We start from the raw sequence: 16923 nt of genomic DNA, 5'->3' as shown, positions 1-16923 counted from the left end.
TCGTAGAAGGCAAGTTATCGGCTGAAGAAAGAACCGCTTGCTCGGTTTCGGCCGAAACCGAGACACTCGTGGATTGCTTGGCCGTGGTTTCAGCCGAAACCGCGGACCGCGAGTGTCGGTCCTTTTCTTTGCGTTTTTTTAGTTATTTGCGTAGTCGGAGGATCCGACGGCATAATGTAGGCAAAATCGGAGCCAAAAATCTGTTCAGCAAAGTCCGAGCGACGTCTCAGCGTCCGCCGGTTAAAAGAAGCACAGGCTAGACAAGCTGCTACGTCGTGGTCTGGGCCTAAACAATGTATGCAATAGGAGTGGAAATCCTTATGAGGTATTTGTTTCCCACAAGATAAACAGTTATTAACTTTCTCTGACATCGGCTGAGGCAAGAAAGAGTCCCCAACGGGGTACTTAGCTTTATAGAAGTCTTCAAGTAGTATTCGTAGTAGTAATCTCTGGATCTGACCGACCGGCACTTGCGAACAGCTTCTGCTTCGGGCGCCACGCGGCAAGAAAGACTGAGGAAAATGGCGTCGGCTGATGCCTTTATACCCGAAAACTGCCGCAATGACGTCGGGTGAAGTGCGACACCAGCCGAAGCCAGACCCAGACTTTGGAATCCAGCCGACCGAAGGGCTGCCTGATGACAGGACAACCCATTTGTAAGGACTGCAGATGCATCCTTGAAGGACATCTGCAAGACAGCCACTTATCCTTGACCAAACAGAGCCCCTATACTGTAAAGCAAGTAACAATTCCATTGTAAGAACAAGTGGGCCTAGGATTATAGAAAAGGTTTTCCTGGTGCTGAGCAATTACCAGCATACTGCTGCTCTTTTTGCCACCCTAGTCCAGTATCTTTGAAATCTTAACAGTTCAGCAGTTAACAGTATATATGGATCAGTTTTATGCCCTAACAGTTGTTGCCATGGTATTGCTAGGGTCACAGCACTGAGACTGACATTACAACTTTTACAAATACAATGTGGATCTGGGATAATGGCATTGTTACTATAGCTGTATTTTTTGAACATGCAAAGATTGTCCTTCTATAACCAAAGATTTCTGCTTGCAAGTTTGCATTACATTTCATTATTGCTTTCTACAGTTGAAATACTAGTAAACTGAAAACTCAATGCATATTTATATAGTAAAAGTCTATTATTTTGTGTGTATGTGTTCTTTCACACTCATGATAAACAAAGCAGAAGTACTGACTGTAGTTTTAATCGATTTCTGATTATAACCCTGACACTCAACTGTATGCTTTATATTTTAACTTTATGAATTTGGAGATAGCCATGTTATTATATACCATGGTATTTTCAAATTTGCTGTGTACAGTAGACTGCCAGGTCTACGGCCAGAAAAAAATGTAGCCCCTGCTATTCAGCAGTTACAGCTATGTAATTTAAATATTGCAATACCCAAATACCACACATAAAACAGTGAATTTTATTTTTATTGCCTGTTAACCCCTCCCTACCCCTTTCCTGCAGTAATTCAAGTTTCTGGCAAGCAGGTCATCTGTGTGAAGGGTATACTCAAAGATTGTGTATACAGGTGAAAGTATATGCCTCACTCAAACTTGGAAAGGGGTAAAGAAAGAAGCTTCACTTGAAAGTTATGAAATTTCTGTGGAATTATTCTTAAAGCAACTCTAAGAGACACTATATAACATACACACTTCTTTTATCATACTAAATAGTAACAAAATGCCCTCTGGACCTTCACCATGTCCACAGCTTTTTTGTTCAAACCAATCCATCAACAACTTAACATACTCCTAAAGATGCTTCAGCAGTAACACAGGCAGCCAAGTGATCAAAGCAACACTGGACTGGTGTGCATCTTTTCTTAGCCAAGTCAACTACCTCATAATGTTTGTTTTCAAAACATTCTGCACTGATTACCTTTCCATTCTGTCCTTTTAGTTCCTTTATGGTGTTCTCCATGTAAAACTTGACTCCATGCTCTTCTAACATCTACACAACAAATAAGAAGAGTTAGACCAATACTACTGACTTTCAAAGTTTTATTTTTGTCAAAAGATGTCAACTTTTAGTAAAAAAAATAAGAAATAAGAAATGAGACTGCAAGACAATGCTTATGGGTAGTGCTTTCGCAAACAATCATGGTGAAATAGCATGCAAATGTACAGAATTATTCCTATGCATACAATATGTGGTTACATGTTCCTTCCTTTTTATTTAAAGTGAGACAGATAACCTTTTTCAATTTGTGTTTTCAATGTTAGCTTATGGTCGTAAGTTACATTCTCTGTATTTCTTGCTATGTCTGGATGGTTTCATGCAGTACTTAAATACATCCAAAAACTTAAACCTTGTACTCCTTCTGCTGACCAGCTACCATCAGAATACCTGCAAAAAGCAGCCAAAGTAATTTCTTATCCCATTTCCATCCTCATAAATAGAACCATTAAAGAAGGATTAGTTCCAGACATCTGGAAAATCTCCCATATTATCCCCCTACACAAAGGGGGTACCTCTAATGATTATTCCAACTACCGGCCAATAGCTCTATTATCACCCCTAGCAAAGATTATGGAAAAATGCATTCACCAACAACCTTTAAACCATTTATCTCAACATAACATCATAGCAAACTGTCAGCATGGCTTTAGGCCATCCCATAGCACCACAACTGCCCTATTATCCTTTACAGAAGCCATTAATAGAAATCGTAATAACAACAACCTCTCTTCTGCACTCTTTATTGACCTGTCAAAAGCATTTGACATGGTAAAGCATACCCTTCTTATCAATATTCTTGAATCCCTTTCCCTTGACTGTCTGGCAATTCAGTGGTTCAAGTCTTACCTTACCAATAGGCAACAGGCAGTTCTTTGGGAAAATAATATATCATCCCTTCTGCCTGTCACACTCGGTGTCCCTCAGGGCTCTATTCTAGGTCCACTTCTTTTCTCACTGTTTATCAACGACCTCCATGTAGCCATTCCACAAGCCACCTGCATTCAATATGCAGATGATTCTACACTAATATGCTCAGCAAACTCCCCAACTGATCTACATTCTCTTACTCAGAATGTTTTCAACATAGTTGAAACATGGTTCATTAAACGTTGCCTCCTGCTCAATGCCAAAAAAACTAAACTCCTTCTTTTCACACCCACCAGCAAATCCTCCCCCATAGAATTCTCTGTCATCTCCAATAATGGCACAAGTATATTACCAGATTCTACCACTAAATTGCTAGGAATTACTATTGACAATAACCTTACATTTGACAGCCACATAAATAACACCATCAAACTGTCAATAGAAAAATAGGCTCCTTATATAGAATTAAACCCTTCCTAACACCAATAGCCAGAACTAAGATTGCACACTCCCATTTAATTTCAACTCTTCTGTATGCCTCACCAATATATACTAATCTAAAGAAAAATAATATCATCAAACTAGCTAATTCCTATAATAACATTGCCAGATTTGCCTCCGGAAATCCTTTTAGAACTCACCATTGTCTGAATCTAACACAGCTAGGCTGGCTTGAATTTCAAAACCAGTTGAAACTCTCCCAACTCACCATTGCCCACAAGATATTATATAAACCTAACAGCACTCCTATACTCTCCAATCTCATAATCCCCTATAAAAATCTGAATTCTCTTCGCTCTTCCAGCAAACGTCTTGCTAGCAAAAGCAAGTCTTACAACATGGCTGGAGTTTCTCTGTTTTCCAACTCTGTGGGAAAAATCTGGAACTTACTACCTAATGACCCAACTTTAATTTCTTCACTGCCTCTCTTTAAACAAAACCTCAAAAGACACCTCAAATCAAACTGGCTATGCCCCTGTAGCAACCCTGATTAATCTTCTCCTTCACTACAAATATTTCTCCTCTTGAACCTCTACCTGTTTCACATTCTTTGCGGTAAGACTGTAACGGGTTTACAGAATTCAACATACTGATGTAATCTATCCTGCTTAATGCTCTGAAAATCTCTATCCTGTTAATATACTCATAGTCTACATGTATCTCACTGCATATTGAATTATCCTATACATATTGTCACCTCTACTATTGTAAATGCCTAAATTACTCTAGTAATACTGCTGTAATTTATTGTATTCTAATTACTTCCTGCTTTTTGAATAATCTTCTATTGAAATCTATTCATTTATTATGTATTAATATTCATTTTTAATTTTTAACTGTTTTTTAATTATTTTTTAATTTTTAAATGTTTTTTAATTTTTAAATGATTTTTAATTTTTAAATGTTTAAATTTTTATTTTGTTTCACTGGAGCTTTTCTCCCCGGGCCTCTACTGAAAATGGAAATATATCCAGTTAGACTAGCCCGGTTAACAAATGTAAAATAAAAATAAAAATAAATAGAATAAAAATAACAGAAAGATATATTTTTATGCATTCTGCTGTAAAAATATTTCAAAGGTGAAAAGTACAGTTGTGTACACCTACCATAAATGTAGATGTTCGAGTGTCTTCACTGTTGCAGTCATGACTGTAGGGTTCTCCCCTGCCGACAGGCAGCCCCAGGATGGCCAGAATCCCAAAGTCTGGGTCCGGCGTCGGCTGTTCAACCATGCTCCCTGACGTCAGAGCGCCAGGAGTACAAAGCTGACAGCCGATGCCATCTTCTCCAGTTTTTCTTGCCCCAGATGTCAGGAGTCCCAAAATGAAAAAGGTCCCATAACCTTTGCAAATACACCTCAGAAGAATGGTGAAAAAAGGAAATACACAAAAGTAAAAATAAGAGGGGACAGGAGGGAGGAACAGACTGCAACAGTGAAGACACTCGAACATCTACATTTATGGTAGGTGTACACAACTGTACTATGTTCATCGTGTTTCACTGTTGCAGTCATGACTGGAGGGTAGAATCCCAAAGCTGAAAGAAAGGGAGGTGGTCATAAAGAGGAAGGGGCGGCTAAAAGGCCCTGCAAGACTGCAGAGGCAAAGCCTGCCCTAGACTTAGAGTAGAGAGGAAGATTGTAGTGCTTAGAAAATGTATGCACTGAACTCCAAGTTGCGGCTTCCAAAATATCCTTGGTAGGAAAGTACAGTTTTGTACCTACCATAAATGTAGATGTTCGAAGATCCACATTGCTGCAGTCCTAACACTTGGGTAGTCCGCTGTCCCAGTCGGCCCGAATACCAAAGTATAAGGCTGACGTCGGTCAAGGCGCATTTGTCTGACATCAGGACGTCAGGGTACAAATGCGCATGACCGACGTCATATCCTCAGTCTTTTCTTGCCCCAGATGTCAGAAGACCCTAAAAAGATAAGGCCAAAACCCAAAAAACACCAAACACTCCTGTACCTAATATATGTACAATATATACAAATTTACAAAAATAGAACCCCACCCACACAACCACCCCTAAACACAGAGAGGAAGGAGGGAGGGTAATGACTGCAGCAATGTGGATCTTCGAACATCTACATTTATGGTAGGTACAAAACTGTACTATGTTCTTCATCTCACATTGCTGCAGTCCTAACACTTGGGTAGAATCCCAAAGCAGAGGTAAGGAGGATGGCTAAACTATAATGAAGCAGGAGCTGCCAAAATGCCCTGCAACACAGCAGTGGCAAAACCAGCCCTGGATTTAGAATAGAGAGGAAGGTGGTAATGCTTGGAGAAAGTATGCACTGAACTCCAAGTAGCTGCCTCCAAAATATCCTTAGTTGCCACCCCTTAGAAATGCTGTTGAAGTGGCAGTAGCCCTAGTGGAATGAGGCCTAATCCCAGCTGGAATCTCCTTGCCATGATGGGAATAACAGAATGCAATGCAAAACCCAATCCACTTAGATATAGTTTGTTTTGACACAGGCTTGCCCTGAGAACTCAAAGCAAAAGAAACAAACAACTGCTGAGACTGCCTAAAATCCCTAGTCCTGCTTAAATAATAACGCAACTGCCTGTGTACATCTAAAGTGTGCAAAATCTTTTCCCCTATTTTGGGGATCTGCATAAAAGTAGGCAAATGAATAGTTTGGTTTAAAGCCACACTAGAAACCACCTTAGGCATAAAGGAAGGATTAGTACGTAATGATACCCTATCCTTATGGAAAATCAAAAAGGCTCAACCGCCATAAGGGCCTGCAATTCAGAAACCCTTCTTGCAGAAGTAATGGCCAACAAAAAGCAGTCTTCCATGACAAGTATTTCAATTCAGCAGTAGCCGAGGCTCAAAAGGTTGTAGAGTAAGTTTCTCCAACACAAAATTGAGGTCCCAAGCAGGAGTAGGAGCTCTACGGGGGTCTTATATTCTTTGCCCCTCTAAGAAATTGCTTGAACAAAGGATGAGAAAACAATGGTGGGTCACAATCATAGTGAGCTGAAATTGCTGCAGCATGAATCTTAATGGAAGAGAAAGACAAACCTTTGTCCAATAACTCAGTAAGATATTGAAGAGCCACACTCAAATTAGGCTCAGAAACATCCAAATCCTTTGCTGCACTCCAAAATAAAAATCTCTTCCATTTTTCTGCATACACTTTACGTGTACTAGGTCTTCTGGCTTCCATAATCACATTCAAAACTTGTTGAGGAAGTTGAGACCTGCTGTGGTTCAAAACAGAATATGCCAGGCTGTTAGATGAAGAGAGTGAAGCTTGACATTGAGTAGATGACCGTCCCTCTGAGACAAAAGGTGTGGAATTAAAGGTAAAGGCCATGGAGGCTTCCTTACCAGATTCCTCAGTAATGGGTACCAGTGTTGCCGAGGCCAATCTGGAGCTATCAAAATCATCCTTGGCTTGTCTTGTCTGACCTTTAGGAGTACCTTTGGGAGGAGAGGCAGAGGTGGAAAGGCATACACATGAAGATTTTCCCAACTGAACGAAAGAGCATCCACTTTCCAAGCTGTGTGATGAAACCTTTTGGTGCAAAACTTTGGCAGCTGGTGGTTTAGTGGAGAAGCGAACAGATCTATGTCTGGAGTTCCCCATGACACTGTCAATTTTCGAAATACATGAAGATCCAGTTTCCACTCGTGGGGATCCATGATTTGCCTGCTTAACACATCTGCTAAGGAGTTCTGTGCTCCTGGCAGAAACCTTGCCTGAAGATTTAGCTGCAAGCTGAGCGCAGTCTCCCACAAAATCATTGCTTGCCTGCATAGAGGATAAGAATGTGTTCCCCCTTGCTTGTTGATGTACCACATGACAGTTGTGTTGTCTGTTAGAATCAACACCTGCCCTGGAAGAAGTGACTCCTTGAAAGCCAGCAATGCAAACTGGACTGCTAACATCTCCTTCATGTTGATATGTAGATGCTGTAGTCTGGCAGGCCACTTGTCTTGTATCCACTTTCCATTCAGATGAGCTCCCCAAGCTATGTCTGAGGCATCTGTCGTTAGAATCTGACTCGCCTCTGGCCGGGTCACAGAGAGTCCCTTGTTTAGGTGACATTCCTGAGCCCACCACAAAAATTCCTTTTGAATGCAAGGTATTATTGGAATGACAGTGTCCAAATCCTGGCAGTGCTGTGTCCATACATTTTTGAGATACCATTGCAGCTTCCTCATATGCAGTTTGGCATTGGGAAGCACCAGAATACAAGATGCCATGAACCCTAAGGCTTGAAGGACTGTCCTTGCAGTCAGCCCGGACTGAAGAGATAGTTGATGGAAGTAAAGGGAAAGATTCTTTTGTTTGTCCGGGGTTAAAAGACCATCTGGGCTGCTGTATTCAGTCTCACACCCAGAAAGCACATGTCTTGAGAGGGTACTAGACTGGACTTTATTTCGTTCACAGAATACCCCAGGCATCTTAGCACTGCTATCACATATTCCAGATGCCGAAGAAGCTCGTCCTTTCTTGAGCCAGAATCAGACAGTCGTCCAAGTAAGGATAGATTTGTATTCCTTTTAGCCTGAAGAAAGCTATGACTGGAGCTAGAACTTTGTAAATACTCTGGGCAGTAGATAAGCCAAAGGGCAATGCAGAGAACTGATAATGGGAATTTCCAGCTCGAAACGCAGATACTTCCTGCAACTGAGTCTGATAGGCACATGAAGGTAAGCCTCCTTGAGATCTAAAGTTACCATCCAGTGATCTTTGCCCAGCAGAGGTGAAAGCTGTTGTAACGTCAACATTTTGAACTTGGGAATGTCCAGATAAGTGTTGAGGATAGACAAATCCAAAATTGGTCTCCACGTGTTCCCCTTTTGGTACTAGGAACAGGCGAGAATAAAATCCTAGGCCCCTTTCTGGCACAGGAACCGGCTGAATGGCCCCTATCTGGAGTAACAGAGAAATTTGCTTGTGGGCCTCTTTTCTTTGTATAGGAGGAATGTCTGGCATGCCTTTGAAAGGAGGCAAGGTATGGAAATAAAACCTGTAACCGTGGTGAACGATATCCAATACCCATCTGTCTTGGGTAATAACACTCCAATTTTCTTTGAAAAGTGCCAGCCTTCCTCCCAAAGGTGCTGCCAGACGAGAAGGCTCTGGCAGCTGAAAAGGCAGGTCATTGGGTCTGCTTACGAAAGGACTGACCCCTGCCCTCACCAGAAGACTGGGCAGGTGAACTCCTGTTCTAGGCCTAAAAGAACCTTGAGCTCTGCCCCTACCACGTCTAGATCTACCCCTAGACTGAGAATCATAAGAAGGATATGTCCACCCCTTAGTAGGCCAATTTCTACTAAACTTTGGAGGCTGAACCTGCAAAAATCTTTAACAGTCTGCATAGACTTAGCCTTGTCCTCCATTTTCTTTAAAACTGCTTCCACAGGCGCACCAAATAACACATCAGATTGTAAAGGAGCATCTAAAATCCTTGTCTTTACATGTTCAGCTAAATTCTGATCCCTCAGCCAGGCGTGCCTCGAAGAACAGAACCAGTGGCTGCCACCCTCGAAGAGGCCTGTACAGCATCAAAACCACATTGCAAGGAATGCTTACCCACCTGTTCAGAAACATGAACTAAATCCTGCAACTCTTTACACTCAATACCTTCCGCCAGAGCATCTACTTTAGACTTCAATTGTGAAAGGAGATAATTTTGGTATTTCAACATGTGAAACTGGCAATTCAAAGCCCTCATGGCTAAAGTGGAAGAAGTATACACCTTCTTTCCCCATCTATCCAAAGCCCTTGCCTCTTTATCAGAAGGAACAGGATTTTTAACAACAGAAGCCTTAACACCTTTAGGGCCCTGAGAAACAGTTTCTGGGTCTGCCCTAGGACTCTTAAAAGATACTTATGAGCTTCAGGCACCCTATAATACCTATCCGGTTTAACTGGGGCAGGAGGCAAAGAATCAGGGTTCAGGGAAGCCTCTGCAAAACATCCTCTACCACATCCAGAACAGGAGGTATAGCCAAAGGCCTATGCTGGGGTAGAAACAAAATTCCCTAAGCCTTTTCCTGGAATCAGAGAAATCTTGACCTTCCCATTTAAAATGCTCCCTCATGGAATGAAGAGTCTCTGAAAAGAAAAATCCTCAGGAGGAGAAGTCAAGGAGTAGAATCATCTACATCAGAATCAGAATAAGGAGGATACTCCTGCAAGTCTTCAGCAAGACTCAGAAGCCTCGAACATTGCTCAAAACTCTCAAGCTCAGGTTCCACCCTAGGCCTCTTATCGGGGCATAGCACCTCTAATCATAGTAATCAACTCTTCTGCCATTTTAAGCATATGTTTCTTAGGCAGAGACCCTGAAGAACTAGGTGAGTCCCCCACTGAAGTTAACCCTGGCCTGCCTCTAGATGAAGCCTTGGAAACAGAAGGGAGGGCCTAACCACCTTAGGAAGGGAGGGAGAACAGCTACCTGAGAAGCCCGCGCAGCCTGGCCTACCTCCTGAGAGGACACACCTAGTAACAGAAAAGTCTCTCCCTGAGAATCTAAAGGAACATCTGGTAGAACCACCGCTCCACTAAGCCCCCTAAAGAACCGAAGTCCAGGACAGATGGTTCTTCCACACTAGACTACGCTACTTTGTCCTTGCGCTTTTTAGATTTAAGCGGGCGCCGGAGCATCCGACGGCATGTTGTAATTACAACGCTTCCCAAAACTAACCTGGCACAATCTAATCTTCTCTTAATAGTGCTTGTTAAATCTAGCACAAGAGCGACAGCCAACAACGTCGTGCTCAGGCCCTAAGCAAGGTATACACAAGGTATGGTAATCCCTATGAGGTATCTGTTTCCCACAAGAAATACAGTTATTCACTTTTTCTGACATCCGTTAAATACTGAGGCAAGAAAAACCAAAATATTCCCAACGGGTACTTAGCCAACTTTGATTCGGTCTGAAACTCCGACTTCAGAAAATTTCAGAACGCCAACCTGCACTCGCAATACTGCTTCTGCATCGGACCATGCGGCAAAAAAGACTGAGGATATGACGTCGGTCATGCGCATTTGTACCCTGACGTCCTGATGTCAGACAAATGCGCCTTGACCGACGTCAGCCTTATACTTTGGTATTCGGGCCGACTGGGACAGCGGACTACCCAAGTGTTAGGACTGCAGCAATGTGAGATGAAGAACATCTCCCCTGAGGAAGGCCGCAGAAGTGGCAGCAGCTCTGGTGGAATGAGTCCGTATACTCCCTGGGATTTGCTTTCCATGGTGAGAATAACAAAATCTGATTCCATGAGCAATCCATTTAGAAATGGTCTGTTTTGAAATGGCTGTACCTTGGGAACTGGAAGCATACGAAACAAACAATTGTTCTGATTTTCTGATGTCCTTAGTTCTGTTCAGGTAAAAACGTAGCTGTCTGTGTACATCCAAGAAATGTAAGATCCTTTCCCCTTTATTTTGAGGAGTGGGGAAAAAGGTTGGCAAGTGTATAGTTTGATTTAAAGCCACTTTGGAAACCACTTTAGGCATGAAGGTAGGATTAGTCCTCAAAGATACTCTGTCTTGATGAAAAATAATATAAGGTTCCACAGCCATTAGAGCTTGTAACTCTGAAACCCTCCTGGCACAGGTTAGGGCTAACAGGATGGCTGTCTTCCAAGATAAAAACTTGATGTCAGAAGAAGCAGCAGGCTCAAAAGGAGGCAAGGTAAGTTTTTCCAAAACATAGTTGAGATCCCAAGCAGGAATAGGAGGAGATCTAGGAGGTCTTAAATTTTTAGCTCCTCTGAGAAACTGTCGCATGAACTGGTGGGAAAAGATGGGAGGGTCTGTATTATAATGAGCAGAAATAGCAGAGGCATGTATTTTAATGGAAGAGAAAGAGAGACCCTTATGTAAGAGATCTGTCAAGTAAAGTAAAATTAAAGTAATGTTGGGAAGAAGAGGATCAAAATCCTGAGCCTGCATCCAGGAACAAAATCTTTTCCATTTTCCTGCATAAGATTTTCTAGTGCTAGGATGTCTGGCTTCTAAAATGACATCCATAACCTGCTTGGGCAGTAAAGAAGAAATCAAAGGCCCTGGATTAACCAGGCCACCAGGCTGAGAGTTCTGACATGAGAGTGTAGAACTTGACCCAGATGTTGAGACAGAAGGTTTGGAGGCTGAGGTAAAATCCAAGGGGGCTCCAGGCATAGGTTTTTTAGAGTTGGATACCAAAACTGCTGAGGCCAATTTGGAGCCAGCAAGATGATCATCTTGGGCTTGTCCTGTTTTATCTTCAATAAAACCCGTGGAAGAAGAGGGAGAGGCGGAAAGGCATATCCCGAGAGGTTCCTCCAACTGAATCACAGGGCGTCCACTCTCCAAGCTTCTGTGTGGAAAATCCTGGTGCAAAAAGTCTGTAGCTGATGATTGAGATGGGATGCAAAGAGGTCTATGTGAGGACATCCCCAGACTGCTGTTATCATCTTGAATATGTTGGTGCCCAGCATCCACTCGTGTGGATCTGAAAGATGTCTGCTCAGACTGTCTGCCAGGAAGTTTTGTTTCCCTGGTAGAAACTGAGCCTGAAGATCCAGATTGCAAGATAGAGCTGTGTCCCATAGATCCATGGCTAGTCTGCAAATGGGGTAGGAATGAGATCCCCCTTGCTTGTTTATGTACCACATAACTGTGGTGTTGTCTGTCCGTATTAACAGTTGTCCTGGTTGTAAAAGATTCCTGAAGGCCAATAGAGCTTTCTGAACGGCTAACATTTCCTTTAAATTGATATGCAGGTGCTTCTGATCCTTTGTCCAAAGGCCCTGCAAACAATTGCCCCGAAAATGGGCTCCCCAAGCATAATCCGAGGCATCTGTGGTTAGAATCTGAGAGGCAGGAGGCAGACGGAAGGGCTTCCCTTTGTTTAGAGTACATGCCCTGGACCACCAAAGAAATTCCTTTTGAAGGCAAGGAAGAATGGAGATCAGTATGTCTAAACTGTGGTAATGCTGACACCATACACTTTTTAGGTACCACTGTATTTTCCTCATGTGTAGTCTTGCATATGGTACGAGAAGGATGCAGGAGGCCATGTAACCCAAAGCCTGCAGGAATTTCCTTGCAGATAGATGAGTTAAAGTTGCCAAGGTTCTGATAGTTGAAGCCAGCTGTAACTGTTTTTCGGATGTCAGAAATGCCATCTGGGTTGTGGTGTTTAGAAGTGCACCCAGAAAAGTTATCTGTTGCGATGGTGTCAAATTTGACTTTTGTATGTTTACAGAGAATCTCAGGAACTTGAGGAGGTTCTGTACAAATTCTAGATGCTGGAGCAAGACATCCTTGCTGTCTGCCTGAATTAGACAATCGTCCAGATAAGGGTAAATTTGAATTCCCTTGAGTCTGCAGTAAGCTACTACTGGAGCCAGGCATTTGGTGAAGACCCTGGGCGCAGTAGATAATCCAAAGGGCAGCGCAGAGAATTGAAAGTGCCTTGATCCGGCTTTGAACCTGAGGTATTTTCTGCGATCCTGCCTGATGGGAATGTGCAAATATGCCTCCTTTAAATCCAAAGTTACCATCCATGCATTTTTGGACAGCATTGGAAGTAGCTGCTGTAGAGTAAGCATCTTGAATTTTGGAATCTCTAGAAAGGTGTTCAAGACCGACAGATCCAGAATGGGTCTCCATGAGTTTTGCTTCCTTGGGACTAGAAAGAGCCTTGAATAAAACCCATTTCCCCTCTCTGAAAGAGGAACCAGTTCTATGGCATTCATAGCCAAAAGAGCTTCCACCTGGTTTAAGGCCTCCGTCCATTGATGTTTTGGAAGGTCTGGCCATCCGCTTGGCCTTGGCAAGGTATGAAAATGGAATTTGTAACCTCTTAAAACCACATCCAAAACTCATTTGTCTTGGGTTATTTGAGTCCAATTTTGATAAAAAAGAGAGAGTTTTCCTCCGAGAGGGGCTTCCAGGTAAGAAGTTCCTGTAGCCCCACAGAAGGAGTCATTGAGTTTGTTTCCTTTGAGATTGTGACCTGTCCTCTCCTCCCCTAAGGGTGGAAGCAGTCCACTGTCTTGATCTATAAGCAGCTTGTGATTGAGGCCTCCCTCTGGAACATCTATATCTACCCCTCTGAGGCCTGTCTGAAGTGGGAAAGGACCAATTTTTTGAAGGCCAATTTCTGCTGAATCTAGGAGGCTGTACTTGTAAGAAATCTTTAACTGTTTGCATTGATTTTGCCTTATCCTCCATCTTTTTAATCACCTCTTCAGCTTTCGATCCAAACAAAACATTAGGCTGAACAGGAGCATCCAATAATTTTGCCTTTACCTGTTCAGGTAAATTTTGTTCCTTTAGCCATGCATGCCTCCTAATGACTGTGCCAGAGGCCGCAGCCCTACAAGAAGCCTCCAAGGCATCAAATCCACTGTGTAAACCATGCCTCCCAACCTGTTCAGTGGCATGCAATAAGTCATGTAATTCCTTATCCTCTGCACAGGCAGAAATGGAAGTAAGCTTTTGTTTTAAGACAGACAATAGAAATTGCTGATATTTAAACATATGAAACTGACAGTTTAAAGCCCTAATGGACAAAGTAGCAGAAGTGTACACCTTTTTGCCCCATCTTTCTAAGGATCGAGAATCCTTTTCAGTAGGAGTAGGATTTTTGGCAGAAGCGGCCTTAGCTCCCTTAGGACCCTGAGAAATGGTTTCAGGGTCAGCAGAAGGGTTCTTGTATAAAAACTGATGGGAATCAGGAACCCTGTAATATCTATCAGGCTTCACAGGAGCAAGAGGAAAAGAGTCGGGGGGTTAAGTTAGCCAACGAAAAGGCATCATCCACAATATCCAAAACAGGAAGAATAGCCAGGGGTCTATGTTGGGGAAGAAGAAGAAATTCCCTCAACCTTTTCTTGGATTCTGAATATTCCTGTCCTTCCCAGTGGAAATGTTCCCTCATTTCATGCAAAGTTTCCCCAAAAGAGAAATCCTCAGGGGGAGAAGCTGAAGGAATGGATTCTTCAGCATCAGAATCCTCATAAGGAGGGAAAGAATATTCCTGATCAGAAAAAGAAACTGAGGAAACAGAAGCCTGATCAGAGGAATCATAAGAAATATCCTGCCTTGGCCTTTTGTCTGGAGGGGGATGAGAACCCCTAATCATAGTAAGTAAATCCTCCGCCATCTTGAGTAACTGTTTCTGTGACTTGGGAGCCAGTTCAGAAGAAGCCTGTGTAGAAGTCTTTGATTTTGAAGGAGTCTTTGCCTTTGTCTTTGGCTTTGCCTTTATTAGTAGCTGAGTAGGCCTGAAAACCCCTTCGGAAGCCGGTACCTGCACAGCGGCTCCGGACCCATCCGAAGGAGCATTGTCCGAAGGTCCTGCAACAGAAATATTTAAAGGCTTGGTTGGCTCCTCATGAGAGTCCATTTCGGCCATCGGTTCTGAAATGGCCGACGACAGGGGCTGCAAAAGCGCCTCACGGACGACGGCCGAACCTGAAGCTGGCTCCGCTTGTGCGCTGTCATCAGATTTGGACCTCGGAGGCCTGTCTTTATCCTTGCAACGTTTATGAACTCCAGTAGCCGGGACCGTATCCGACATTTTGTAGTTAAAGCGCCTACTGAAGTAATGAAAAGCAAAATCGTACCTTCGCTTAATTGTACATTGATTGAATCTAGCACAAAACCGACAACTAGCTACGTCGTGGTCAGGGCCCAAGCAAGGAATACAGTAAGAATGAAAATCCTTATGAGGTATTTGCTTCCCACATGAAATACAATTATTAACTTTTTCTGACATTGGAGTGGAGCAAGAAAAAAGTTTCCCCAACGGGGTACTTAGCTTTGAATGGAGAAGAAGGTCTTCGGACCGAAGTATATCAGTAAAATTCGTCAGGAGTCCGCCGACCGGCAAATGCGAACTGCTATCACCGCACGGCAAGAAAGACTGGAGAAGATGGCGTCAGCTGTCAGCTTTGTACTCCTGGCGCTCTGACGTCAGGGAGCATGGTTGAACAGCCGACGCCGGACCCAGACTTTGGGATTCTGGCCGACCTGGGACTGCCTGCCGGCAGGGGAGAACCCTACAGTCATGACTGCAACAGTGAAACACGATGAACATCATCCTTTTAGAGTGCTTAACAGACATTCTGAAATCAGCATTCTCCATAAAAATTAGGGTGCACTTCAAGTTAGAAGATCTACTATACCACAAGTACATTACAAAATGTTAAATCTCCTAAAATGCCTGCAATCCTACCAACAAGGATAAAGAATGTCAGAAGAAACACCAACAACGCATGCTTTTACAAACCTGTGTAATGTACTAAACAAATGTAAACTTCTGTCCATGCATTTTTTTCTTGACCTCTAAGTTTGCACTAAAACCTATTCTTCATTCATTCATTCATTTATTTGACATTTGATTACTGAGAAATTCCAAATGGGTGGAAACCTATTTTCAGCAGAGGCCCAGGGAGAAAAGTTCCAAAATATTACAAAACATTTTAGGAACAATAATTTTACTGTCTTGGACTTCTAAGATGTCTGCACACCGAGTAACAGTTTAATTTCAGCTCTCCCAGTGTGACAACAGAAACTCAGAATAGACAGCCAGTGAATTTGTCTTTTCGGGTAAATTACAGTAATGGTCTAGTAAATGCACTGCCTGGACGCCAGGAAAAAAGAAATTCGGAGAACCCGAATGAAAATCAATTACAAATGGTGAGGAGAAAATCCTGTTTGGAAAGTATCCTGCTGCTGCTCAGCAAAAAACAGTTCAAAATCCGGCTTTGGTGCAAGACATCACTTCCAACAATCCAGAGGGAAAAATAAGTCAAATGTGCTCAGAGCTGATTAAAATAAATGAAACATTGAATGCGTATATCAACTCAAATAACGAAAAAATGGCAAAATGGGAGAAGGTTTAACAGATATTTGGATGAGCTGATAAAACTGCAAAAATCAGAGGTCAAAATGAAGAAAAGGATAGTTGAGTATGAAACTGCTCAAGGGGAGATGTTTCAAATATGGTAGAATTATATGATAGAGCATGTATGGAAAACATGAGATTTTCTGCTGTACCAGAGAAACCGGAAAGAACAGACGCACTAATTTTATGAAAGCACAATGAAGAATGAAGCACCTGGACTTGTAATCCAGTGCAGGAATTAAGTGAAAGGGCATACCATGTATGCTCCAAACCTGGCCATGAGAAAGCAGCCGAGACTTTTAATAGTAAAGATACAATACTACTAGCAGAAATAGTTGATTCTGCCAAACCCATGGCAGAAGGACAAACTATTAAAAGTAGGAGACAGTTGTGTGTTTTTGGAAAATTATTACTTGATCTAAACCAGGCAGAAGAGTAAATTTATTAAAGCAATCAGGTAATGTCAAGAAACAGACGAGAGATTCAAGTTGTTGTATCCAGTTATTTTCTGAATATTTTTTTCCTGGAGGGTCAAAATCATTTTTTATACAGAACATGCTAAGGAGGCAATACCAAAGTTTGTCCAACAAAAAGTGAGCTATCAAATAGAAGGGGATTCTGCTTCTTATTCTTCTGACAATAAAGCTTATAGAGAGAGTACACTGGTGAAATATTTTCCAGTGTCCC

The 16923-nt window shown here is 42.4% G+C and overlaps 1 protein-coding gene across 4 annotated transcripts in view; it reads right to left on the bottom strand.

The window, feature by feature from the left end:
• LOC122787576 (apoptosis-inducing factor 3-like) overlaps positions 1-16923 on the bottom strand; it is a 1199414-nt gene that overhangs the window by 500727 nt on the left and 681764 nt on the right. For all 4 annotated transcript variants that reach the window (XM_044054360.1, XM_044054361.1, XM_044054359.1 and 1 more), the window contains one exon: positions 1908-1979. In XM_044054360.1, the coding sequence (XP_043910295.1) occupies positions 1908-1979 (72 nt within the window). The remainder of the gene's footprint in view (positions 1-1907; positions 1980-16923) is intronic.

The sequence above is a fragment of the Protopterus annectens genome, chromosome 13.part0 (genome assembly GCF_019279795.1).
Source record: "Protopterus annectens isolate FY-2018-M chromosome 13.part0, PAN1.0, whole genome shotgun sequence".
Taxonomy (NCBI): Eukaryota; Metazoa; Chordata; order Ceratodontiformes; family Protopteridae; genus Protopterus; species Protopterus annectens.
Note: the sequence above shows the minus strand (reverse complement) of the source record. Positions and strands in the feature narration are given on the sequence as shown.